We start from the raw sequence: 27,776 nt of genomic DNA, 5'->3' as shown, positions 1-27,776 counted from the left end.
CGAGGTGGTGGGGTGTCTCTCAAAGCTGCCCAAACAACATAAAACTGCTAACAAGAGGTGTTTGTGAGTTGTTAGCGCTCTTGTTCTTACTTAAGTCTCAGAAACTCCAGAAACAGAAATAGCAGGGACCAAGCCTCCTGGCAGATGTGTTATTTTAATCTTTTTTTTTTTAAAGATTTATTTATGTATTTGACAGAGAGACAACGAGAGAGGGAACACAAGCAGGGGGAGTGGGAGAGGGAGAAGAAGGCCTCCCGCCGAGTAGGGAGCCCGATGCGGGCTCGATCCCAGGACCCTGGGATCGCGACCCAAGCCGAAGGTAGACGCTTAATGACTGAGCCCCCAGGCGCCCCTAATCTTAAGTATATTTGAGAAAATGTTTGGAAGTTAGAGGTCCCTGACATTCAGGGACTTCCCGACATGAGCCACAATGGCCATTGGATGATGCAAGGAGGGCTTCTTTCTCCAGTATATGCCTTCTAGGAATAACATGAGGGAAGAAGGCACCCTGGCTTGGAACCTCCAGAATAAAAGTAGAAAGAGGGTAAATAAATATCTCTTGGGACAAAAAGTACAGAATCTAGGAAAGATGGTTCAGCGTTACTAGATAAAAGGGAAATGTGGGACTTAGGGTAAGAGACAGTTGTGGCATTTTTCAAAAGCAAACAGCAATATAAATAAAAGTCAAACATTTCATAATTTCTGGTATGAGAAGTTTAAATACAAGTTGGTAAAGTTTTCTTAACTTGTTTAGAATCAGATAGAGCTGACTCTGCTAGATCCATGACTTGAAGTTGGCTTAATACAAGCCTCAGATCAACAACTGTCAGCATTTTTGTACTTTAAAAGGTCAATCATTGGGGTGCCTGGGTGACTCAGTTGGTTAAGTGTCTGCCTTTGGCTGAGGTCACAATCCTGGGGTCCTGGAGAGCCTGCTTCTCCCTCTCCCTCTGCAACACCCCTCCCCCCCCCCCGCCCCCGGCTCATGCCCTCTCTCTCAAATAAATAAATAAAATCTTAAAAAAAAAAAAAAAAAGTTAAGCATTCATATCTGATCCTTTAAAATTGTAGCAAGCCTCAAGGAAACTTTGATTCACAATGTAATGGATCTACTCTTAGAACATTTGCATGACTCATGATGTTCTTTCTGTTTTTGAAGATTTTGCAAAACAGTAGATTCCCCGTCACAAATTGAAATCTATTTCCTGCTTCTTTCGTGTGTGGTGCACTGTGAGCTGCCTCTCTGTGTCTCGTGGTGCGATATTCTCTTTCTTCCACCTTCACCTAGCATGGGCTCAAAATCACGACAGTGTCGCTGGACTACAAGTAACTGCTGAGTAAATTTTCCTGTGAATTCCTGCCTTTTTAGTTTATTTCTGTACAGCCATTTTGAATGGGTACGGAAAGTAACATCTACCTAATAACAATTAATGCCTTGTCTACACCTCCCATTACCGTAGTGACCGCTCTTTGTGAGGAAAAGAGAACATTTTTATTTTGATGCTGTTCTTGTTTACAGATTCAACTCTTACATGGACACGAAATGTATCCCTGTGTTAAAATCAACCGTTATTTTTAAGATCGCCCTGCTTGCTTTATTTTAGGTAGTATATGAAATTGATCCTGAAATCCACCTAGACTGTAAAAGGGCTACAGGGAATATAGAAAGAAACCTGCTTCTAGGTAAAGAGGCAGGAGGTGTGGTGCAAGAAGAGAGCATTGGTCTTAACTCGTCTCTGTTAATGGGATGGAAAATATGCTGAACTTGACAATCCCAGTGTGGGACCACCAGCAACTGTCTTCACCGCTGTGAATCTCAACTTTGTTGCCTAGAAAACGGAGATAATACCCCATTATCTGGAAGATGGGGATGATGTCTACCTCACCTCTTTCTTAGGGATGTTGATAGGGCTAAATAAGCCAATAGGTGAGAAAGTGCTGTGCAAACTGAAAAGTGCGGTCCAAACATCAGATTCCATGGTGGTAACTTTTACTAGGTAGGAAGACTAAGCAGTAGACTCCGTGCAAAGAGCTTCAATGTGACCGCTCTTTCCTTCTTTGGAAATATCTCCTCAAACTGCATCTGACTCATATATGTTTATACTCTTCGAAGCTCTTTGATTTAGAGCTGGAACCACTTCATTGTAAATTTGTAGCACTATGTGTACATCACCCTCGGGGCCAGTGTCCAGCTCACTGTAGAAAAGCCTTTAGTTCAGGGGAAGAAAGACTGGAGGCCAGTCTTAGTGATTGCTCACGCGTTAGTGACAAGACCATAGCCCAGAGCCGACACTCACTAGCACCTACACAAGGTTCTCTTGTAACCAGCATTAAATTATGTCATGAAACCTTTTAAAATTAATCAAAATTAACATCTTCTCTTTTGTTTTACCTTTTCTTTTTAAAAGCCACTTACGATGTTTTCTCAAGCCCTGCGACATCAGATGAACCTGAAATGTCAGAACCCCACACAGGTACATCCAGCTTCTCAAGGCTTTCTTTGGATGCCAGATAATTCTGACAGCACTGCACCTACTTCTCGCTTTGATCTTTGCAGAGTGAGAAAGCACAGCCTTTAGAGCTCTGCAGGAGGGAAATGGTTGTCTGTGTCAGGGAGATGAATTCCACCCATTTCTCTCTGTTGAGCGGTTATTTCTTTATATCCATCAGTAATAATCTCTGCCACATGTGGGAGATGCCGATAGATTTGGCTGCCACCGAGCCAAAGTCATGTAATGGCCTATTGCTCTATTATCAATAGCATTCTAAGAAGTTTTAGGTTCTTAGAGAGTTTTCTGTAGAGCAGTGGTTCTCAAATGGGGATGACTTTTCTCTAGGCGTTTGGCAATGCCTAGAGACGTTTTCGATTGTCACAACTGGGGAAGGTGGTAATGACAGCAAGTGGGTAGAGACCAGGGATATTGCCAAACCCCTGCAAATATACAGGACAGCCCCTCTCCCCCCACCCAACAAGGAATGATCCAGCCCTAAATGGTAGTGGTGCTGAGGTGAAAAATCCTGCCCGAGAGCAATCATGTCATTCATTTGTCTGTTGAGGTTCAGTTGGGTCTAATCTTTGACATTCACTCACTGATCCTTCTACAAATGAGTTTAACTCAATCTAATAGTTCCTTTTAGCAAGGATTTATTAAGCACCTACTAAACTAGGTACTGTGAGAGATTCAGAGTAAATATGCTGGTCTCTGCTAGACGTAGATATATATCTGATATTTTTTGTATACTTAGCCTTATCTCAGCATTATTTGTGCCATGATAAAGGCAAATAATTTTAAATAGCAGCAGAAAATAAGGGGAAAAAATGAAATAGAATGCTAACAGTGGGTTTGGCTAGTAGTTAAGAAACAAAAGTGAGAAACCAGAAAAACCAGTTGAAAACAAGTTAAATATATGCAACATTGTTTTTATCATGGTTTTTAATGTTTAAAGTATGTATGTTTTGAAAAGTGAGTTCATCTTCAGCTCCTAATGAATCATAGTTTAAAAATGTTGGTCCCCTCTCCTTCAAGTGTTCATGATACTTTTCCCCATATGAGGCATAATTTATTACTCATGAATTTGTATTTTATTCTTGGGTCCTTCTGCTTTTATAAATGTTGACATTTATTCCAACAGCAACAAGTGATCCATTTCTGGATTCTGTCCCACCTAAAACTTCTAGAACTCTTGAACAGCCAAGGGCAACACTGGGTAATGTTTTTAACAGAAAAATCCTACTTTGTTTTCCATCAAAAGAAAATCCATGTGAATGCCATTCTTCCAAATGACCATTTCATTCCATCACATCTAATCATTTATTTTGTTCTTACTTCTGAATGTGTATTTTTTTTTTTTTTTTTGCTGTAATGCAGGCAACTTATGTTCCATTTTAGGTGTTCTCTCTCTCTCTCCCTCTCTCTTTTGAACTGTAATAGATGATCATTTTTTCCATCTTTAAAGGAATGAAAAGCTTTGAAAACTGCATGGACCTCTTCATCATCCATATCATCTCATTTCATTCATGTGTTTGTGGCCTGTATCATCTCTCTTCCATGCACTGAGACTGCCTGGAGTCAGCCACTGAACAGTTGTCATTCTCACCTTTTCTCTTTTTTAAATCATGATTTCATCCACCAGCTTTCAAGACTACATGCATTTTTCATCCTTAATCATGTACGTGTAGCATGTGCTTTGTAATACCATCTAAAAGCATGTTAAAACTCCTAAAATACCTCATTATAACTGGAATTACTTGGTGGGTGGGGTGTTTGTGTTTTCAGCTCCAAGTGAAACACCATTTGTCCCTCAAAAACTGGAAATCTTTACCAGTCCTGAAATGCCACCTACAACATCTGGTAACTAATGACATTTTTATGGTTGTGTACTTTGAAAGAACAGAGAAAGTGACAAGAAAAGAACCAGTTTTGTTGGACCTCCAGAATATTTTCAATAGTAAACATTTCCCTTCATTCTCTACCATGAAATTCTTCCAAGAACTGGATTATCTGTCAAACTTTGCCTTGGGATAATTCTCAAAGAATTTCCATAATCTTGGTGTCCATATATTTAAAGAATTATTTTCTTTCTGTAATCCTTTCAACTTTGCTTAACAGAAAATTGCAATGGAATTACAGATGATAATTATTTTGGGATATATTCCCTTCTCTTTAACACAATTAGATACCACTGGTCAGAGTATTTTTCTCAAAGTAGTCTAAATATAAAGAGCACCAAGCAGGTTCTGCAATGAGGAAAGATGGGTAAGATGAGTAACACAGCCTATATTCTATAATAGAAAATTATTTGAATAATGAAGTCCATTAACTCCTGCAGAGGCTAGTCATGAGCTACAGAATTAAAGTAGTTTAGAACTTCCATTCTCAAATCCCAAATATTTGTGCTTCTCCCCTGTTGTTCAGTAACTTATCTTTCATGTTCTTAATTCTACCTTGTGTTCTTAAATCCCTTAAGAGTGCCCACTTCCCAGTACTTGTAGCTCAACAATGTACCTTCAGTTTTTATATAGACACTTAATTCATTTTGGGCCAACAACACATTTATTGAGCACCTACTGTGTATAAAGCACAGTGCTGGGCATTTTGGGGATACAAAGAAATAAAAAGTAGTTCTTGTATTCAAGAAGTCTACAAATTTACAGTTATAACCTGATTGGCCCCTGAAAAATATTACTTATCAAAGCTATATTAAATCTTCTTTCAGCTGCCCAGCAAACTACATCTATCCCTTCTACACCTAAACGACGCATCAGGCCCAAACCACCAAGAACCAAACCTGGTAAATAACTGCCTCTTTAACCTCTCAGGGTATTTAATTCCAAATAGAGAATGTCCATCTCCTTATCATAAAAAGAGGTTATATGATTCTATAGGTCAAATTTTCTTTACAAAATTTGAAAATAACTGAAGATGAATAATTCAAAATAACAGAAGTCAATTTTTCAAGAAGACTTTGAGAATTATGTCAGTGATGTTCTTGCATGTGAATTTTGGTATAAACCCAGAAACAGGTCCTAATGTCACAGTGCTAGAGAGTAAGATCTATAGTGAAATTAATTTCCTTGGTATGCATGTGTATTTAGGTGTTTATTAGGTTGACAGTTCTTGTTTTGGGTGCCTGCTTATGTTTTCAGCTTGAACAGGGGCAGAGGCTAACAGGAGAGACCATGACTCCTTCTGTCCAATTGCTTATAATCTTAGAAAGATCTTATGGCATAAAGAATGAGATCAACATAAAACTATACAATCTTCTTATGAGACTATAATACTTGTATGGAAGCTCAGAAAAAAGAAAGAGTTGAGGATGTAAGTCTCAAAATATGTGTAGGGTTCAGACGAATTAGAAGGCAGAGGGAACAACATAAACATACCTTATGGCACAGAATTTGAATGGTACAGCTAGCTTCTCTGGAGGTAATATTTTTCATTGTCAAATAATACACTCAGAATTGCACTCAACAAATCAAGTTTTGCTTATTCCGTGGTAGGATAAATAGTTTCTTATAGCCTTTACTACTATGACTGAACTTATAAATTATTTCCCAAAACTTGTACTCACTGCATTTGTAAACCCTGACAGCTAAATATAGTAAGATTTCGAAAGGGTCATTTAGTTCTTCTTGGCACAATATCTTTTTATTGTCTCTAGGATATCTTAATTTTTTTTTTCCTTTCCATCACCAGAAAGAACCACAAGTCCTGGAATAATTACACCTAAAATTCCTAAAAGCCCTGAACCTACATGGACAACACTGGGTAATGATATGTCCTTGGTAGATGCGTTACTTCATTTGACCATGAAAATCCAGTGCTTTAGCTTTTGTGTAATGTCTCAGTCTCTGTTCTAATTGATTCATTTTAACAATATTGAGAATCTCATAAAGTATAGCAGCTTGGTGGCTTTCATGGTTTTCAGTAGTTGGCCCCACAGTCAGTACATGTGAACTCCGCATCCAGCTATCATCCTGTACCTTGAAACACTGGCAAACCACCGTGGCCTCCTCCTCTTCCATCCACCATTGTATGTGAAGCAGAGTCTTAAACACAGTCCTTCATTTTTTTTTTTTTTTTTTTCCTTGAGGGAGGCCCTCAAGTTCAACCTCAGACTTCCTTTGGAGGAACAGTATTCTATTATGATGTTAGTAGAATTTCTTTATACTGCATACCATGGCATTTTACCTATCAGTGATTATTCATTTTAAAACATGCCTAAAGACTTGGATGTGGCTGAGAAATGTGAAGTAAGGGTGCAAGATGATTATATTGATTTTTTTTTTAAATAATGGAATAGAATAATTTTCTTTGTGTAGTTACTGTGGCTATAGCAATGCTGTTTCTGTTAGTTCAAATATACTCTTGAAATGTTTTTTTCCAAACCAGATGAAAATTTATCACTGTTTTTCCATTAAATGCTGGTCTGTGAAATAGTCCTTCAACTGGAATATTTCCAAAAACCTTCCAACATGATGGGTTCATTCCATTTAAAGTATAGGTTTTCCTTTTGTGGTTTTAGACACTGAAATGCTTAAATATTGATTTGTTGTTTATTTTCTTTACTTTTCCAGCTCCCAGTAAAACACAATTTATTTCTTTGAAACCTAAAATTCCTCTCACCCCAGAAGGGACACCCACCAAACCTGGTAATTACCCTGAACTTTTTTTTTTTAATTCCAAAAGCAGGGTTGAAAAATTGTTTCATGCCGCTCTTTGGAGCAATGACTTCTGATTTGTATTTTGTTATTTGATACAATTTTTTCATGGAAAGTGCAAAAATGCATTGAAATGATCTCATTATAACCAGCCCCTCTGATATTACCACAGTGTTGTTCTGAGCTGTTGGGTGGATCTTTCTGTTCATGACCATCACAGAAAATATAGAAATAGAGGGATGGAAGTGATTGAGGACTCCATTGTCTAGGACCAAGAAATAGTTTCCAATACCAAAGTGGACTGGAATTCTGATCACACTGAACAATAGCCTTTCAGCATGAAAGGGGAGAAGTGTTTCCATCCCCTAAGAATTTTGCCTTTGTTTTAGGGCTTCAGTTCTCCAGCTGCAAGATTAGAAAAAGTCAGATTCTCCTAATGCTCCATGACTTCTGTCTGAGATGAGGCTGATTTCTGAACACTGACTTTTGTTTACTTCTCAGGAGATAATAATGTTTTGCTGAAGAAAAGAAGGCTCTTTTGCAGGGAGAGGTTATTTCATTTACATAATTAATAACAGAGACAGTCCCCTGCATATAGATGGCAGGACATATTGAATGACAAAACTTTTCATTTTTTTCTATCTATTCAGAATCTATACAGCAGTTTAAATCTTGACTTCTAAGTATCCCCTTATATACAGGAACTCTGTCAATACAAATCATTTTCATCCAAATTTTAAACCATTATCTCCAGGGTTTTTCTCACTATCACATTCTATGGATTTTTCATTAATGGGTGTTTACAAAGTTGGATCATTAAAACAGAAGATTTTCTACTTAAATGGGTATGATTTATTTTTTTGCAGTGAAATGGGTAAGGAAGAAAAATGTAACTGCTCAGAAAAAGAAATCTCAACACTCCTTTTAAAGAGGCAGTGAGATTTCCAGGTGTAGGTGTCAGACTGGAGGAAATTGGGGATTAGGCAAAGGGAGTGTAGTTGACTCTGTGACCATGGGTGAGGTCTCCAAGTCAGAGAAATGGAATGAAGTATTCTTACTCAGAGGGGTTATTTGGAGAAAGAAGCATAGCTAATGAAACTCAAGAGCCTTAACAGTTTGAATCAAAGAACTTCAACAGCTGTAGGAGAGAAGGGTTTAATGTATGTTTATTTAAAAATCATGCTTAGAGGGCTTTGGAATAAGGTCATAACTATTATACTTATACTGTACTTTGAAGAGAGGGCTATTACCAAGCAGATTGAGACATATTACCATGTGTTTAGACCACCAAATTTAAATAAATGTCTCTCCAATCTAAGTATTTCTGTTATTACAAGATAAAATTTGAAAAGAGAAAAAAAAAAAAAAAAAAAAAGCCTTCAGATATTCCTAACAGTTTAAACATGATTAGTTACATTAGTAATTTCATTGGTTTCTAAAGAAATGTTTAGAAGAAATTCATTCATACAAATAAGGGGAGAGGAGGTGTTCTTATCATTCTCAGCTGTTTGAGCAAAGAGACTTCTTAATTTGACATTTCCTTTTACTATGTGGCAAATTATTTGAAAGCTAATGAGTTTATATTCCTCTGATTTCTACCTTCTGATCACCTAAGAATAGCCACGCTTTTCCCCCTCGCATGAAGTATCATGACTTCAGAATCTGCACCTAAATTTACATCCACTTAAGTTGACCTTTGGTAGTCTGAGACAACATAGAGTAACTGATCTCTGCAAACCAGTGCTTGGGTTCTAGCTCTTTAAAATGTATTTATTTTTACTTTAGGACAGGCCACCATTATAGCTCTGCGGAAGATTGCTGTTGCTAGCCAAGGTTCAGGAGAGCAAAGAAACCACCAAAAGCTTTTTTTATTTGAGTGATTCATTGTTTTTCCCCGCCCTCTCCTCACATGCTGTTATTTTTCCATCTCACTTTCCATACAGATTGCTTTTCCTTTGGTTTTCCTTTGTGGTTAAACTAACGAGTAAAAACCCATATTGGGTTTGGCTTGTTTTATAAGCATAATCCACCGCTTTCTTGAAAATCCCACCATCTACCATGTCCCGACTTGTCTGCCTCCAATGAGAATTGCTTCCTTCATAGTTCATCTTTAAGATGATAGGGACATTCGGCTCTTCAAGCTTTTAACAGACTAGGAAAAAAAAAAAAGACCTCCAATTATAGGTGTTTGTTTTTACACAGTTCTCTGACACAGTGGATAGAATTGTAAATTTTTCTCATTGCTAGTCACAAATTGTGAGCCAGGCGTATTTTTCTTTTGTGCTGAGGTGAGTGGTGTAGTTATTTGCTTGCCGCTTAACATTTTTATTCCTTTATCTGCAATACCTTAAAATTATAAAATAGAGGAAATCTTGTCAGAAGATGTATTTGCTTTTAATAAACCCTGACTTTAGTATTTCTCTGTACAGGTGAATTGGAGGCTTAATTGAGGGGCTCCATACCTATTTGGTCTCTGTTTCAGTCAGGAACTCAAAAATGCAGATTTTTCTTTAGAAAATTCATAAGACCACATTCTTTAATCTCTGGAAATTCTAAAAGATGCTACAAGTAGCAAATCTTACTTTTTCACAGTTTTAGAAGGCAACTTGGTAGAAATTAAGACATGAATTACAGCCTCAAAATTTCAAAAAGAATTGGACTTTTCTGATAGTTATTATATTTAATGTATTGACACTTACTATTTATTTACCCTATCTCCTGTAGAATCTGAGACACCCAGGCTCCTCCCACCCTCTCTCTTTTTCTCTTTTTCTCTTACACACACACAGACACACACACGATTTTTGCCTTGCCATGTGTACTTCGATCTGATATATCACTTCGGCTTTGCCATTTATCTATTTTAATCTATTTCAGGATAAGTTCTTGAGAAATAAAAAAAAAATCTATTTTTGGCCACAGACATGCTAATGCCACCTTTCAGTAATACCTTGTACCTATTATACATTGCTTTCAGAATAAATGAAAATTCTCTACCTGCAATATTTGTTGGTATATTTTCTATTTTTTAGATACTAAAGAGTCTCTACTTACTTCCCCAAATCTTTCCACAGCCCCTAGTCCAGAAACATCATCCTGCTAAATGTAGTATAAAAAATATAAGTGACAAAATGATTTAAGTTCTTTTAAGCTTGTTGGTAGATGCTATGTTAATTAATTTCTTCTGTAAGAAAAAAACGGCGAAGAATCTTCACTTTTTCTTCTGTTTCAAAAATTGGGTTCCTTTTTTATATTCTTCTTGAAAGAGAAGAATTCTTTTTGTTCTGTAGAATAGGAAATCTATTAGATGATCATTTTAAAAGCACAAACAGATATTGTAACCAAACTATATTCAGCATGAAGTATCATTTAATTACTGCCAATTTAAAAAACATTGGAAGGATCATTATCTTTCAGAATATTTAAATAATACTGTTATTTTATTTGTTCAGTGTTTGATGAAATCTGAGATTACTTTTTGACTTTGATTTGCTAACCAGAATGGACTAAATTTCATATGTAAACCAATTTGTTCACCAGCAATAAATGCTAGTTAATATGAGGAACAACATAGGAACACTTGAGGCCCTTTTTACCTTTTTAAACCATATGTTCAATTCCTTTTTTTTTTTTTTAATTGTGAAAGAGTCTCAGATCCAGCCAGGTTGAAAATCATCCAAAACTAACAGATCTCAGACCTGGTTATAGGTCTGATGTTTCTGTTGCCTCTTCCCACTTCCTTGGATGAACCTGACCATCCTACATGAAAACAAAATGACAGGAGATGGGACACTCTGGCCAACTTTGGAGAGGCTACCCGGAGCTCCCCTTAGAGCAGTATCTCCTCAGGCACTAGGAGGAAACTTCAGAATATTGGGTAGGGGAGAAAATAGCTAAAAATCAACAAAAAACTGAATTCTCATTTCTTAGTTTTATTGTGGTTTGTGGAAAGGATGTGGGTTGATTGATCGTTAGTGTAATAAGCCATAGAATCTGATTGTTTACCAGTGAAAGAACAGCTTTTAGAGTAAAGGACATTTAATTTCTGTCTTAAATGGTGATCTGCAGCATGGCCTTTGATAATAACTGTTTTATTGCAGCCCCAGAACCTCAGACTCTACCACCATCACAGTCAATTCTAGGCAATGAATCAAATTTCCTTTGATGAGTGAAAAAGAAGCCTCTTCCTTTAGTACCCTTTATGTTCAATTTTGTCCTTAGCTTGGGCTTTTTAAAAATTTCTTAATTGTCCTTCAGGTGTTTATTTCAGCCATTTTGGTCAGAAGATGCACTCTTTGCTTGTGCTTAACTAAGCAGAGGCTCTGAAAACCATACTGATTTTGATTGGACGCATTCTGTGTCATCTTGTATTTGAGTACTGTGTCCTGAGCTTGTTTTAACCTAGCTGTTTCCAGGGGAGGACCTTGGCTTACTTCTTTTTGTAGACATTTTTGTGTTTTCACATTCAGAGGTGTTTATCTTACTTTCGAAACTCTAGCATTCACAGATTTTCTTGAAAAGTAGTAGGATCTTTCCAGATCTAAACATCCTGATGTGTCACTAGACAATTCATTAAGAGAAATAGAAAACTTAACCCCAATATTTATAGCTTCTTTTTCTTCAAGAGAGCAAAAAAATGTGTTCTGCTGATGCCATCTCAGCCAATTACCTGTATTTTCCTTCATAACACAAACTTTTGGTCACTTTATTGCATTCATGTCTTCCAAATGGGAATCATGCCTTTGTTTGTTTTTTTCCATTTCTCCTTCCAAACTTAACTGACGAGACTACGTTTTTGTTCATTTCGTCTAAAAACACAGGAATCTATTTAAATAAAAAAGGACTATCTCACATGGGTAAAAGTTTCACCAATAATCGCTCAACTTTGTAATGAGAAATCAAGGATTTTTCATATCTAAATAGGTTTTATCATTTTTCCTTTGATTTTGATTCTTTCCTGATGGTTTTCATGCACTCTTAGGACCTGGAACTCTGGAAACCAAACCTTCAACATTAGGTAATGCAGTTATTGAGTGAGCTGTGTTTCCTCTTTTCCTGTCTGCTGGTATCTTAGGACCAGGCTCACATCAATGGAATCATCCACTGATACCCATTTGTGTGCGTGTGTTCTTTGTTCTTACTTGCAGAGAAAAAAAATTTAAATTCTTTAGTTTTATACACTGTATCTCATTTTTAAAAAGTTGTCTTGCCTGAAATAATTTCTGAATTCAAAGCCTTTTTATACATGCTGTGTTAACTTGTAAACTTTTTAATGCTAAATGAAAAACTTCTCCTTTTGAATCTCAGGCCAAATAAATTTTAATTTGTATCCCTAGTGGCTCCTTAAAGGTGCCTTTCTCATGTTCCTGGTAAACATGCACCATCAAAACTTTCAGGAGACTGTCTTCTCTAAGGCCTACAAAGTTTTGAGCTTTCCATCTCAAAATGGAAGAATATGTATATATATGTAAGAATATGTTAAAGACCTCATTTAACTGGGTAAATGAGGATAGGAAGTTGCAAAACAGAAGGGTATATACCCACAATAAGCCAAAGGACTTAAATGCGCTTCTACGGTATATGCAGTATTATTGTCCGTTTTTAGAGCTACTGCTCTTGTATTAACTAGCTAATTTTCTTTCTTCAGCTCCACCAAAGACCAAACGACCAGGTCGTCGCCCCCGCCCTAAAACCACACCTAGTCCAGATGTGCCCAAGTCCAAACCTGGTAAATGTGATGTTCAGGGTTCCAGTTAGCATAGAAAATGGAATATGGTAGTTTTTGATACGGTAGCTTCCTACTACCTAAATAGCTGGGCTTTAAGAACCAGTATAGTTGATTTTTATATTTAAGCATATATCCTTCCTATGTTTATGATATATTGTTATTTTTTATTTGTAACTATTAGATACACACAGCAGTAGGCTGCCCACCAAGTGGATTATTAAAGTAGGGCACCCTAAAAGTCTCACATAGGATGTGGGTTTATGGCAAATGGGGTGTGGGAAAGCAAGAGGAAGAGGGGTAAATGGGAAAAAAAGAAGGGAAAATCACATTCAGAAAACATAGGGCTTAAGAATGAGGAGTAATGTTTCCTTCCTCAAGATGCTGCTGCTTGATATAATTAGTGTTCTTGCTTTTTGATTCCCTAGCTCTGGAACCTGCTACGGTACCTCTGGAGCTCTCGGTGCCCACAATCGGTAATTCTACTCTCCTCCAGTTGCTTTCACAGAATGTCACTTCTGCTTTTCCTACTCTCCACTCAGGCATGACTGCAGTTCCACCACTCCAACACAATTTCATTCCATGCTTTTCCTCACGTTTCCTATCTGGGTCTGAAGAGCCTGAAGATAGGAGACTTCTAGAAGAATCCTACCTGTGTGCTCCTTTAAGGAAGGTCTGTGGTCTTAGAAGCAACTTCTTGGTTCCCCACAAACCCTTTCTCCTTCCATGTCCTTCTGTTGAGAAAACCTTCTACTCTTTCTCAGATAGGGACTTCTGTGCTCATCCTGGACTTGACAAAGGGCGAAATTTTATTCTAGTGCCATGATTATCATTTCATTGCTTTACTCATTCAACTTGTAAGATCTTTTCCCTCTTAAAAAGCTGCATGAAATAATGGCTTCTTCAGCTTTCTGTTTCTTTGGAGAATGTTTTTGAGTATATTTTGATAACTAGAGGCATAAACACCGTTCTTGTTCTAGGGTCCAATATGAAAATAGTGTGGTCTTTGTAACTTGAGAACAGTAGAAGTCCCAAACTTGTTTTATTGTTTTGGGTACTAATGCTATTTGACTATTACTATTTCATTATAATTTCTCAGCATTGACAATAAATCTGCTTTACTTTGGAAAATTCCAGAAATCTGTAGCCACGTCACCTTCTGTATAATTTAAAGTGTTTATGGATTATTTTCCAGGTCTCCTACTAAGCAAGTTTCAAATTTCTACTTAATATTTTTATGCTGAAAAACCTTAGAATTATAAAACTATTGTACTTGTCATCTCTAAAATTACTTTTATAGAAAAAAGTCTTATTATCGTTCTATTACTTTGCTCAAAGGCACATTTTGAGCATTTCCTAAAGATTTTTCCTTTCTGAAAAAGCAGGAGAAATGGACACATTTCCCATCCTTCCCATGCCCCAGGAATTAATTTTGTTGTATATCCAATGAATTAATGTAGGATCTTTGCTCAAGCATATGTGTCTTTAATTATGACAATTATGGCTATGATCATTATGCTAATTTTTAATACCTTTCTCTTTAGCGTCAAAACCATCCAAAAGACCTAAAACCACACATAGACCAGATGCACCTCAAATCCAGCCTGGTAATCACTACTTTCACTGCCTTGATCTATAACTAGGAAAATGGTGTGTAAGTAACACTAATCTTGACATTCACAGTTCTGCTATGACACTAATTATAGGACCTTTTTTCCTTCAGATTCAAAACCACCAAAGCAATTACTTCCTAAACCCCAAACCCCAGCACAACCAGTTACGCCATCAACTAAACCCGGTAAACATGATTTCCAGTGCTTTAGTTTAAGAAGCTTTTTCTTTGGGAAATTGTTGTTGAAAATGTTTACAATTTACCATACTGTATGAAGCATGGAAACCAAAATATGATTTTGTTCATTATCTTTTCAAAGTAACTACATCAATTGTTAAATGAACAAACCAATGGGTAGGAAGTTAGTGAATTTTACATCTGATAGTCTGACAGGTTCCACTTTCTTAACATTTTTAGACTTTGTTTTCTGAATTTGGGTATGTAATGAATAGAAACCTGATTTTTCTGTACCTAGAACATATTTGAAAGTGATTTTAGCGTTCACCACTAGGTAAGACTGGGAAGGCTTACACTGTGTTCATGCTTTATAGGCACATACTCAGAGATTGACTTTCTCTAAAATACCTTAATAACATTTTAAACAGCAATATTACCTAAGTGATTTCCTATGAAATAAAAAGATATAACAGTTCTAAAAATTCAACTGTTTTGCAATTGAAATTTTCTCCTAAGGTTCCAGTTAGTAAAATTCTGATTTAGTAAGAGTATCTCTCATAATAAGCTTATGAAGAAGGCAATTTATATCAACTTAGAATAAACCAATATCCTATGAATTAAGCATCAGTGAACACCTGAAAGTTTAGACCTCTTTATTTTTCTTACTTGTATCTGTTTATTTTTTATGATGCAGTCTTTGAGCCTGTTACATTTGAGACGGAAGCTCCCTCCCCAACCATAGGTAATGATGTCTTCCTTCTTGGTTGATGTTTCTCTGAGCTCGCCCCTCTCATCTCTATCATGAACTGTATTCTCTTATGTATACGATGGTCATTCATCATCTTTTTCATTCATTATTTTCAACAGGGAACTTTTCAACATCAAAAGACATTCTTACTTCTGCTGCTCAGTTTATAACCCCTGAATGTCATTCTTTCTTTGATCACCTTCAGAGGATTCAGATTCCTTGCAGCAACTGACGCTGTCAAGAGTTGCAGGGGCTGAGAGCACATCCATCCTACAATCCAGGAAATCTTTGAGATTTCTGCTTTTATGTGTCTATAGTTTATGGTTATGGGAGAGGAGCAGTTAAAACCTGGTTGGGGCTTGAGGCAATACCTAATTGTCCCTTTCTCACAAAAGTCCTTTCCTCTTTGATTCTGTACTATTCAAATGAACCAGGACATTTCTGCTGACAAATTCATCTTGTGACACTGATTTCCAAGCAAAACAGGGATCCCCTTTTTTGTTTGAAGGCAATCAGTTTTGGATATTGTTGCATCCTGTTGTGCTTGCTTTCTCCATCTCTTCTGTAGGCCATGTTTTCCATTAATTCCCTATAAGATGTTGTCACATGTGGCTTAAACCAACTGCTGTGACATATTAGTCACTGAAAGGCAATCTCCATACGAATGCTCACATCAGTATCATGAAAACACTGATAAGATGTTAAATGTTACATTTAGTCTTCTGGACTTGATGAAAAATAGAGATGCCAGTTTAAATCCAAGGAGTTACACATCACAATTAATTTCATATCTATGCATAATTCAATCATTTCAGAATATTATAGAATTATAAGAATCCTGTTTATATAGACAAAAAGTTGAATTATTACTCTTCAGACTTTTTTCTTAATCATCTCTATTGCCCACTTGAAGAATTATCTCCAAATTATTCATTTGAAATGAATAAAAAAGAAATAGAGTACCCCATTTATTATGGAGAAAAGGCACAAGTTTATCTTTTGCATAACTGTCACACATCTCCAATAAACAGGCTAATTGAGAACATTTTTAAAGATTCTCCTCACTACCGCAGTTCCTCAAAACAAATAACAATGGTGGTGAAAGCCTTCCAAATACTAACGGAAGCTTTTGCAGTTTTTCAGAGTAATTTAAAATACATATTAGACAACTGAGATGTTTTTGGAACGAAGTTTCCAATGTAGTTGGAATCAGGTAATTAAATACAGATAAAAGCTTTTCATTGGCCTCATAGGGATGCAAAATACAAAAGGTATGTCTATTTTATGAGATAAATGGATACCAGAGTACAGCCAGTTATTAGAGACCAAATACTATTTTTACAGTGTTCAGAAATGCTTTGTAAACATTACAGGGTATTCATTTTCAAGATAATTTTCCTTCTTTTTGTATATTTCTTAAATCTCTATTGTTTATTGCTTTTGGTCAGTTCCTGCCACAGACCTTGAACCTGTAACTCTGAGAACTGAGAGTCCCATGACAACGTTGGGTAATGACTTTTTATGTCTTTAAGCAAGTGCATTTTCTGCCCATTGTCTAGTCTTGTTGCTAACTTGGTCAAGGGGTTTTCTTTTTCTAAGATTTTCTCATCGCCCTCTCTTGTCACTCAACTCTATTCTTCATTTTGAATATTGAGGATGTTTAAAAGAAGTTACTCGGTTAGTTACTTGGTTAAGCCTGTATGCAGCTAGTATAGAGCATCTATCTTCCATATTATCCACCTTTATTGGTGCTTTACAGAGCCTGTGATTCTGCTCAGTGTTCTATGGCAAAGCTAAATTTCAAATACAATTAGGAGTGGCTACTCTAAATCATCAATTTTAACTCTATGGACATGGACAGAAGGTTGTGTTAAGATAGGGCATTTTTATTGTCTACCAATGATTTTAAGAAATGAAATGTGCTTATTCTAATGTTTAATGGGATGTATGTCTAAGGTAAATAATTTCTAAGTACGATCTCCCAAAAGCAGGTGAACCTTGGTCCCTCTCTGATATGGACGTGCTGTGTTTCTGGGGTCAGGATCCCTTTTGAAAATCTGACACTAATAATAATAAGCTTTTTGGATTATTAGAATAATGTTATATACTCTTTCTCAAAAGAATGGTCAGTGGACCCCCCCCCACAATTTCTTGCATGTAGATGATAAAATTCCAAAACCAAAGAGATAAATTTATTAAGGCTTAAAAAAATCTAGCAGAATTTTAGAAAACCTAGACCCATGTATCATCCTTCTTGAATTTCTGGAGTTATAAGACAACACTAACCAGTTTCCTTTCTTCAGCTCCAAAAACATCACAACGACCAAGAACACGCCGTCCACGTCCCAAACATAAAACCACACCGAGCCCAGCTGCATCTCAGAGCAAACTAGGTAAATATGTGGTTCCTGGTACCTGTGGAACCCTGTGGATGTGATTCTTGTGTGGCAGTTTAACTTGCCACCTAATAGCTCTTGGGACCCTTCAGTGTGAAAGCCTAAGTAACAGGAGCTCTATTTAAATAACTGTGATTTCCTTGTGCTGCTTGGTATCTTCTTGGCACCTTTGTATTTTATTTGCTTTCTCTGAAAAATCATATTTTTCTCTTTGATTCTGGTTGATCAAAAACTTACCTAGTTAAGGATCTAACTAGCATATTTAGTTCACTTAGTCACACATTTTATTAAGTGCTACATTAGCATCTGTGAAAAATAGTTTAGAAATAACAAATGACTTCACTTGGTTGAGGAAAGAAATTTCTTATGTAGACACTGTTCATAAATAGATATAAAAGAATATGGGCAGAAGCAACATTTATTGAGTTTGACCAACTGTCAGGCACATAGTTAACTCTTAGAGAAGTAAAAGATTCACAAGCCGCTAAGTGTAATGTGGACCTCGAAATTTATAGAGCTTGTAGATCGGCTGTGGGGATAGGCAGGAATAGCATAAACAGAGGCGGGGAGGTACCATATGTGTGGGTGAGAGCAGAAGGATAGGAATTAGAAGGGCAACCTGACTGGGAGAAAGGGGAAAGACAGTGTTCACCTAGCTTATGCTGAGAAATTTTGGTCAGTGATACCCCTTTGAGATGGATGCCTAATTTCAGGGATAGGATTTAAGCCAATTAGCTACAGCATACTTTCTTATCCTCCTGGGGTCAGGCCTTTTCTGTCCTGATAACAGAGAAATGCACTGACAAGTTTTGCAGACCGAACGATCCTCTGTATCTTGTTCTTTTATATGACTTTGTTTGGACAGAAGTCTTGGGTCTTCTTCCAAAGTGGACTCTCAACAACAACAACAACAACAACAAATCTGTTTTGGTTATTCATTACAGTATCTGCTTAAAAATATCAACTATTTCATCTATCATGACCTTGTTTTCCAGTAAATTATACTTTCACATTCTTTTCTCATAATTTTTAATCTTAATGTTACTAGACAGATGCCTAAAGATTTTTCTAAGCAGCGGTTTTTTGTTGTTGTGTTATCAGATAATATAAAAACAAAACTTGGAGCCCTGTGGAGATACTAAGGATATAACCGTTTCATAAGAACAAATATCTTTGTACCCTCACTTCAGAACTTTAAAATTTTTGCTTTTTAGTTGTAGAAACTGTGCCACCAGGTGAAGTTCATTTTCAAGAGAGTTTGATGACTTTTCTCATGTGTTTAACATTTCTTTTTTCAATTACTTTTGATCATTGCTTGCTACAGACTCTGAACCTATTAGTCCTGGGACATATTTAGGTAATGATCATTTATGTCCTTTAGCAAGTGCTTTTTCTTATTCATTGTCAAAGTTCTCTGTGGTGCTATATAGATGATGATGTCATAATTTGTCATCATCCTCTTACAGTATTCAGCTTACAGTATAAAAGGCTTTCTTTCTAACAGAAATGCGTATGGACTTAATAAAGACCACTATCTGCCCCACATCCCAGCTTCAGACTGCATCATGTCAATCTGAGTCTCTGTTGAAACAATACTGTGTGTTAGAGCTAAGGTCCGAATATGATTCTCCGTATATCCCCTCCTTAGACCACCAGTATAATATTATGATACCATGAATTTTCTTTAGGCCATCTTACTTTCTATATTTGAAGTTCTCCCTAACTTTTTTTCACTTCATGGATGTTTCAGCGAATTTTTTATGCTTATTCTAGTAAATTACCAAGTGGAAAATTTGCCCAAGCTTAGTCATTTTAAATTATAATTAGAAGTGAATACCCTAGGGTGGTTTGAACTTCTCTCACATCATCATATTTTAGGAGCAATTTGTAACCAGTTTTGGATTAGGGACACTTTCAAAGAAATGACAGTTCCCCATCTTCATTTCTTAAACATAATTGTATTATAATTTTTAATCTTTGGCGAACTCTTAATTTTAAAAGGAAACCTATTAATATACTAAAGGAGAAAATATCAAACCAAAGTAGCAAAGCTTTCGCCACTCAAACTGACAAATTTTAGAAAGCTTAGCTATGTGATATCATTTTATTTAGAGTTTATGGAGCCATCAACACTATACTAATCCTAAATTTTCTTCCTTCAGCTACAACAACAAAGAGACCTCGTCGTCCACGCCCCAAAGCTAAAACCACATCCCATCCAGAAGTACCTCAGACCAAATTGGGTAAATATGTGGTTTCCAGTTTAAGGAATTCAAGCAGTCTACCCCAGTTGGGACCCTAAATTCTGAGGATACCTAGTCTAATATGTATCACAAACAGGTTCTTCCTTACCTTTTTATATCAAATGCCACTCTTTTTGCTAAGGACTTAGTCTCTCAGCGAGTGTAGTATCCGCTTCCTTTTGGCTATCTGTAGTATGTGCAGTAAACAGACCTTAGGGTGACCCCCTTCTCCCCACCCTTGCTTCGTCCCACTCCCTTAGTTCCTGCTCCTTGGTATTAAACATAGTGTAAGCCATCTTTTCCCTGCTCTTTCCACCTTAGAAGGCATAGAAGCATTATTTTTACTGGTAAAATGGATTTTCTGACATTTCATGCATTCATAAAAATCTCTTTGGTTTCTCTCATTGATTTTGATCAGTTCCTACCACAATCTTTGAACCAGTTATACTTAGAACGGAGGCTCCAGTGACCACACTAGGTAATGACACATTATGTCCATCAGCATCTGCTTTCCCTGCTCATTTGAAACCCATTTCATCACCTTCATAACCATAGCTGCTTCTGCTTCACAGGACTCGCATGTCATCCTCTATTGTCATTCAGTTACTCTTAATATATTGGAGAGTATGAAAATCACTCATTTGTTTTTAAAAGAGCCAAATACGAACTTAGTCTAGAATATGTGTCTGCAACATAATGCGTGTGAATTTATGGCATCTCACCTCCATGTAACCTATTTTTGTTTCTGAGTTTCAAACATATGGGGGTTGGGGGTGAAGATATCTATCCTTGATCTAAGCTGAGTATTGTCACAGCTGTTACAGTGTGACATAATTCTTGAGCAGATCTAAGTTCCTACATTTTTATTTTGTGCATGATATTGGTTTTGTTTTGCCATTTCAGGTAATGATGTGGTCTTTTTTCAGTAAAGGGTGAAATAGGAAATATGCTCAATGCTAATGAATTTAAAGTGCCATCATTAGTTTAAATTTACCCTACACCTTCTCCACCACCGCCATAACTCAGTAAAGTTTTGGAACTTTTTTTCATTTAGAGATCCTTATGAAAATATCCTTGATATATAAACTCATGTTTCTGTGTGACTTTTGTCTTCCAGCGTAGTGTAAATGACATAAAGAGGCAGTTATTGAAATGGAAGCAAATATTTTAAGCTCAAAGGAAAAATCTTCTGACACTTCAGAAAATAGAACTAGTATACTCCTATCCACAGCTTCTAGCCCTAAGAACACTCTGTTAACCTGAGGTTTTCTTCCTTCAGCTCCCAAAGCGCCTCAGCAAACTCATCATCCACGTCCCAAACCTGAAACCACAGGGAGTCCTGAAGCCCTTCAGACTGAACTGGGTAAATGTGTAAATCCTGGTTAAGCCCATCCCGTGGGGTCCAGAGAAAGTGAGGGAGCAAGTCAGAGTTAGCAGCTTTTTCTACTCTAGAGTAGCCAGTGGGAACGTGGTTGGAGGGCTTTAGGTGGTAGCTGAATTTCTTACTCTTGTGAATTAGAATCTTCTCTCTAAATGTTTGATTTCTCATTCAATTCTATTCATCCTTTAAATATTGAACGTATGTGGTAGAATGAAATAGCTATAGAACGAATGTATGTTTGGGTAAATAAGAAATTGTTGTTGTTATGTGCCAGGCACTATTGTTAGTACTTCATTTTTTTCCATTTTTTTCCATTTTTTTAATTTGAATTCAATTAATTAACATATAATGAATTACTGGTTTAAGAGGTAGAGATTATTTCTTGTTAACTACAAAGTTAAGGCATAATGAAGGTCTAGGGCAGAAGTTGGCAAACATTTTCTATAAAGGGCTAGATAGTCAATATTTGGGGCTTTGTGAGCATATTTTGCATATTTTTCCTTTTTATTTTACAACCACTTAAAAAATGGAAAAAGTCACCCTTAGCTCTCATGGGCTATATGAAAATAAGCCATGGGTGAGATTTGGCCTATGGGCCATCATTTGTCAACCCTTGATTTAAAGAAACAATAACCAGGGAAGGATTGAGTGTTGAAATCACTGTAGATTTGGATGATTGGGGAGAAGGAGGTTGGAGAAGTACAGAAAAGAAGGACATGTGTGGAGGGCCAATGAGGAGAGAGAGGCTTCTCTGAGCAGTTGAGGCTGTCAGGTTTCTAAGTGTTGATCAGAACATTTCATTAAGGCTGCTGCAGCTAAATGGGCCCAAAGGACCAGTTGAAAAGGTATTTTGAATGTTGGACTTAGGAGTTTGAATTTCCTGTAGGAATCATCAGTATCTGTATATGGTCATGCTTTCCCTGCTTACCCTGCTAAAGCTCAGACTGAGAGCCTGTCCCTTATCCTGCTCTCTTAAGAGCCTAATCCTAATCCTAAAGCCTAATCCTGTTAGGCAAAGTTCGTTGTCTCTTTCCAAAGATGAGTTTCCAGCAAGATTGGCATGGTCTATTTTGGTACACTAGGTATTTTGTACACTGACACTAGGATCATGAAAGAGTGAGACACTTCACGGGCACTTCACAGGGACAATTGTCTACTACAAAGATAACCCCTACTAAGTGATAAATTGGTACCCAAGTGCAGAGAGACTCCATATCCCTCAACTCAGAAAGTTAATAGATTTTGCTTTGTACTCTAGACGAATTATTACTTAGGTGCAATTATTTTTGCAGTTCTGAGACTGTATAAATGTTTAACATTTATTTTTTTTATTTTTTTATTTTTTGGGGGGTCAGTTCCTGCTATAGTCCTTGAACCAGTCACTCCTATGAAAGGGGCTCCAGGGACTGCATTTGGTAATGCCACTTTCTAACCTTCAGCAAGAGCTTTTCCTGCTCATTGTCAAATCCATTCCACTCATTGCCATTCACTTACATTCTTTATCTTTTGAGTTGAACATGCATAAAACAAATTACTTCTTGTTCTTAAGAAATTCATGCCTGAATCTAGTTTGGGATATCTTCCCGCCCTGTAACTTACTTTAAATTTTTTTCATGCCACCTTCTATTTTCAGCTTAATCTGAATTCTCTGTTAAGGCAAATTTCATATATTCATGTGAGCACCTGATCCTGATCTATGCTAACCAAGCTGTGACAGGGAAGTTTCTTAATATATCCTTTGTACATATATCTTTTTTATCTACCTGTTTTTTTGTTAACTTTTGAGTAACATGTTTTTAGTAAATTGTCTGACAGATAATGTAGTCAAGGATAGTAAGTTTAAATAGTAAGTCCCATCCTTAGGGTAAATCTGACTACCCCTTACTCTCCACCATAGTTTAGAAATGATTCTTAACCTTTTTAATGCAGTGGGGGGACCCTAGGAGAATATGATAAAGGGGTGCCTGCCTAGCTCAGTCAGTGGAGTGTGTGTCTTGATCTTGGGGTCACAGGTTTGAGCCCCAAGTTGAGTGTATAGATTATTTAAAAAGTAAAATCTTTAAAAAAATGATAAAAAATACCAATCTTGACTCTCTGAATTCATAACTTCATTTTTATGTCAATTTTGCCCCCCGAAGTATCAATAACAGAAGAAGATACAGTAGCACAGTAGGGGCAAATTTTTCACACTAGAAACATAAATTTTATGAAAGTCAAGAAAAATCTGTCAAGCTGTAGAAAACAAAGAATTTTTTTAAACCTCATAATTTGCAGAACCATAAACTTTATCTTTTTCTACTTCCAAAAACATCCCAATGGACACTTCATTCACAAACCAAACTTAAAACCACCCCAAGTCCTGATGAACTTGGGACTACACCAGATGAAACCTCAGTCCTTGGTTTCAGGAGCCTGAGAGCCTGTTACTGGCTGAAAGTGTAAACCCATATACCCTCTAGTGAGGGAATCATGAAGAGTCCTTCCCCCTTCAGGGTTGGCGAGTAGTACATGTTTGGAAGATACATAATGTTTCCTCTACCTCAGGGTAATAGGAAACACGTTTTACTTCATCTTCAGGCTAGCTGAACACAGAACCTTTTCCTGCATAAAAAGCCTACAGAAGGAAAATAAGGCAGGGTGTTTTTGCAAATTGAAGATTTTGGGGGGTATTTCAACATTAAGTGTTAGACTCATCATATGAGGTCTTAAAGAAGTGAACCATCGTTTTGGACCTCAGTAGATCAGGAAAGGAGTTTAAGTCTTGATGTCACATCAGAATTTGTACAAGTGGACAGGTGAGAGTGAACAAAGACAAAAAATATATATATATATAGCGGGAACTAGAGGGGCAGAGGTTCTTCTTCTTTGAAGAGTCAGTCAAAACCTCTTGTTGGTGATTCCGCATTTGGATAAAACCACAAGAAATTGAAGGAGGGCTTGAATGTTCCATTCAGGAGTCCAATGTTGTTCTCACGAGCATGAGAAAACTTTTCTTTCCACACTGGATGAAGTTTTCCCTGTACCGAGAGTGGACGGTTGCTTTACTGGATGCCAAAGACCGAGTGGTGCCCCTGACCTAGTCCTCTTGAATACCTTTCTTTGGACACAAGTCACAAGATCTTTCCAAAGCTGAGTTCTCAGCAAGATCATCATAGCCATTTTTGGTTATTTGTGTGATGGCTGCTTGGATCTGTAGGAACTCTTTATGCAACCATAATTTGATAAACATAGTAGATGTCTTCTTTATTCAGCACCCACTAAAATGCAAGTTAGTCTTTTACATGCTTTTCAAGATGGTTAGGAATGTATTTAGGTAAAAACCTAAAAATGTCCTAGAGTCTACCATGTTAGATGCAAATAATCAAGTACTAACTAGTAGAACGGTTTCCCTCTTGTGGTGCTAAACAGAGACTACAAGTAATGACTATCTCGTGAGATGGAGAAGTCCTGAACTGTAGTTTAGCAAAGTCTGGACAAAACAATTGATTTCCCTTTGTACTAGCTTGCTAAGGCTGCCATAACAACATAGACTGGGTGGCTTAAACAATAGAAATCGATTTCTCACAGCTCTGGAGGCTGGAAATTTAAGATGATGGTATTAGCAGTTTTAATGTCTCCTGAGGCCTTTCTCCTTGGCTTGTAGATGGCCTCATTTTGCTGTGTCCTTACATGGCCTTTCCTCTGTGTGTGAGCATCCCTTGTGTGTCTCTCTAATAAGGTCATCAGTCATGCTGGATTAGGGACCTACTCTTAAAACCCCATCTAATCTTAATTGCTTCTTCAAAGCTCCTATCTCCAAATGCAGTCACATTTGGGAGTTAAGGCTTCAACATAGGAATTTGGGGGAGACAGAGTTCACTCTACAGTCCACTTCATCTAGAAATAAAGCAGTAATTCTAGATGAAATGTCACACTGGCAAAATACATTTTGAAGTGAATTTCATAGCTCCTTATACATTTTTTAAAAACCTCTTTTGCTTGTTTTATTACTTCAGTTCCTGTTACAGACCTTGAACCTGTTACTCTTAGAACTGAGACATCTGGGACAATATTAGGTAACGATTCTGTGCAATTCCCAAATGCTTTTGCTGCTCATTGTACATTCCATTCAGTCTCCATTTCCTGGCTTTTCCTCCTTCATGAGACAGCCACCATCATCCTCTGTTGCCATTCAGTCACTTCATCTGAAGAATCCTGAAGCCTCTTAAAAACAAGTTTCCTTTTGTTTTTATGAGAGCAGACATTAACTTAATCCAAAACATTGGTGCCATTTGGTACGTTTGTCATTGTCATGTTATCTCGTGCTTCGTTGAACAGTGTTCTGTGTTAAAGTCAAATTTAAAACAAATTGGGATCTGTTTCTTATCTAGGCTGATCAACAGTAATAGCTATTCTTAGCTCCTTTGCCCATCTAGGTTGCTAAGTTTTTAAAAAATTATTTGCATGGTATGTTTGTTTCTTTGTTGGTGCTTTAAGTAATGACATGTTTTATTACTAACTTGACAAATAGGAAATTACCTAAATCCAAAATTTTAAATTATAAGTCCTCAGTGTGACCCTAACCTCCCCTCCCTTGCACCAGAGTTGAGCCCTCCTTCCCATTTTTTCCCCAATGAGGAAATTCTGTGAATGTTTAATTACAAGTGCTAATCTTTATGCCTTGAATGAACAACTGAATGTATATATACATGAGCTTGCCTGCAAAATACCAACAATGATAAGAAGACACATTGGCATAAAAGGATTAAAAATATTAAATTACAGAAAATTTCCTGTAACTTTTGAAAATCTTAACAGCTCTTGGAAAAACCTCTCCTCAGAATCCAGAGCCTTAAGACCTAGAGTAACACAAAGCTTTTCTTTCTTCAGCTACTAAAACATCACAAAGACCCCGTCGTCCACGTCCCAGACCTAAAACCACACCAAGCCTTCAAGTACCTCACACCAAATCCGGTAAATGTGTGATTCCTTGGTTTAAGGGTGAGCCCAAGTAGTCCCAGTAGGAACCCAAAACAGTGCCAAGCTGTTAGTGACTCGAAGTGTGAGGTCATGAGCCATGATCAGTAATGTCTGCTTTGCCCAGGTGTCAGAGAATGTGGCTGGGAGCAATATATTTGGTACCAGAATATCTTACTCTATGTGAGAGTCTTCTTTGATATGCATTTAGTATATTTCTTGCTATCAACTTCCTTTCAAATTTTAATTATACATCTTCCTTAGCAGAGCCAATGTATTCAGTTCAAGTAAACAAAAAATTATAAGTCCCTTGTATATTTCTGGACCAATATTGACAATTGTGGGTGATATGCCAGCAGTGGGAGACTTTCTAAAACAGTAGAGTTGGGTCTATGTTTGCATGATACATTAAATATTGACCTTGCATAGGAAAAGATCAGGTCGACTAGACTTGAACATTGGGCCTACTACAGGATTTCAGTGAATGGAGGGAAAAGTGAACCAAGGCAGAAGGGCTAGACATGTAAGGTGGTAGAGCGGTAGCCACAATGGCAGTCCAGTGTGCCTAAAACAGAAGGTCCTACTTTCAGATGGCCAAAACAAGGTTATTGATGATGCTGCATTTGGAAGAGTCCAGAGAGCCAACTGAAAGAGAATTTTGAGGACCTAATTCAGGAGCTTAGATTTGATACAGAGACATCAACTGTCTTTGATTTCTGCTTTATCTGGGCTTCAGCCAGACAGATGCTCTCCTGAGTATTACAGACTGAGTGACCATCTTTATTCTGCTCTCTTATGCCATGGTTTGGATGAGTTCTCAGAATGATCAATATAGACCACTTCAATGATTAACTTTTATATCTGTTTCAAACTTATAAACTGCTTATTGTATCCATGTTTACTTAAACATAGTAAGTGCACATTTTCAGCTTCCATAGAAATACAGATTGATCAGATTTTTTAAAAGACAGTTTCTTTTCTAACTGCATGTTAGGTCAATGAATAAGAATATTTTCTAGTGCAGAGTTTTCTATATCAGAATCCATTAGCTAAAACCTAGCAGAATTTCATGTTGACTTCTTTAAGACAATCAAGATAGTTCAAAGGCTAAGCCTAAGACCATGACTTAGTTTGGCCAAATCTTCAAAGGATAATCACCTACTCTTTCCTTCAGTTAGGAGGTTAATTTTTTTTCTTTGTTTTTGTAGAAGGATTAATACACAAGTAGATTTGCTTAGATGTGAATGTTCTGACTTTTCATGTGTTTTAAAATTTCTTTGATTTACTGTATTTTGGGGGCAGTTCCTGCTACAGTTCTTGAACCTGAGACCCCAGGAACAACATTAGGTAATAATATATTATCTTTTCAACAAGAT

General features: G+C 36.9%; 1 protein-coding gene across 24 annotated transcripts in view; it reads left to right on the top strand.

The window, feature by feature from the left end:
• ABI3BP (ABI family member 3 binding protein) overlaps positions 1–27,776 on the top strand; it is a 240,050-nt gene that overhangs the window by 131,454 nt on the left and 80,820 nt on the right. For 17 of the 24 annotated variants that reach the window (XM_035015258.1, XM_035015264.1, XM_035015261.1 and 14 more), the window contains 19 exons: positions 2,409–2,474; positions 3,634–3,708; positions 4,278–4,352; positions 5,218–5,292; positions 6,198–6,269; positions 7,079–7,153; positions 12,810–12,890; positions 13,316–13,363; positions 14,432–14,494; positions 14,611–14,685; positions 15,371–15,418; positions 16,873–16,932; positions 17,728–17,817; positions 19,983–20,063; positions 20,482–20,541; positions 21,343–21,426; positions 25,440–25,499; positions 26,314–26,397; positions 27,703–27,747. In XM_035015258.1, coding sequence (XP_034871149.1) covers positions 2,409–2,474; positions 3,634–3,708; positions 4,278–4,352; positions 5,218–5,292; positions 6,198–6,269; positions 7,079–7,153; positions 12,810–12,890; positions 13,316–13,363; positions 14,432–14,494; positions 14,611–14,685; positions 15,371–15,418; positions 16,873–16,932; positions 17,728–17,817; positions 19,983–20,063; positions 20,482–20,541; positions 21,343–21,426; positions 25,440–25,499; positions 26,314–26,397; positions 27,703–27,747 — 1,317 coding nt within the window. Of the gene's footprint in view, positions 1–2,408; positions 2,475–3,633; positions 3,709–4,277; positions 4,353–5,217; positions 5,293–6,197; positions 6,270–7,078; positions 7,154–12,809; positions 12,891–13,315; positions 13,364–14,431; positions 14,495–14,610; positions 14,686–15,370; positions 15,419–16,872; positions 16,933–17,727; positions 17,818–19,982; positions 20,064–20,481; positions 20,542–21,342; positions 21,427–22,799; positions 22,860–25,439; positions 25,500–26,313; positions 26,398–27,702; positions 27,748–27,776 lie in introns of all 24 variants that reach the window. The other 7 variants (XM_035015266.1, XM_035015250.1, XM_035015246.1 and 4 more) reach the window with 7 other exon arrangements.

Source organism: Mirounga leonina, unplaced genomic scaffold, assembly GCF_011800145.1.
Source record: "Mirounga leonina isolate KUSES-001 unplaced genomic scaffold, KU_Mleo_1.0 Mir_169, whole genome shotgun sequence".
NCBI lineage: Eukaryota > Metazoa > Chordata > Mammalia > Carnivora > Phocidae > Mirounga > Mirounga leonina.
Note: the sequence above shows the minus strand (reverse complement) of the source record. Positions and strands in the feature narration are given on the sequence as shown.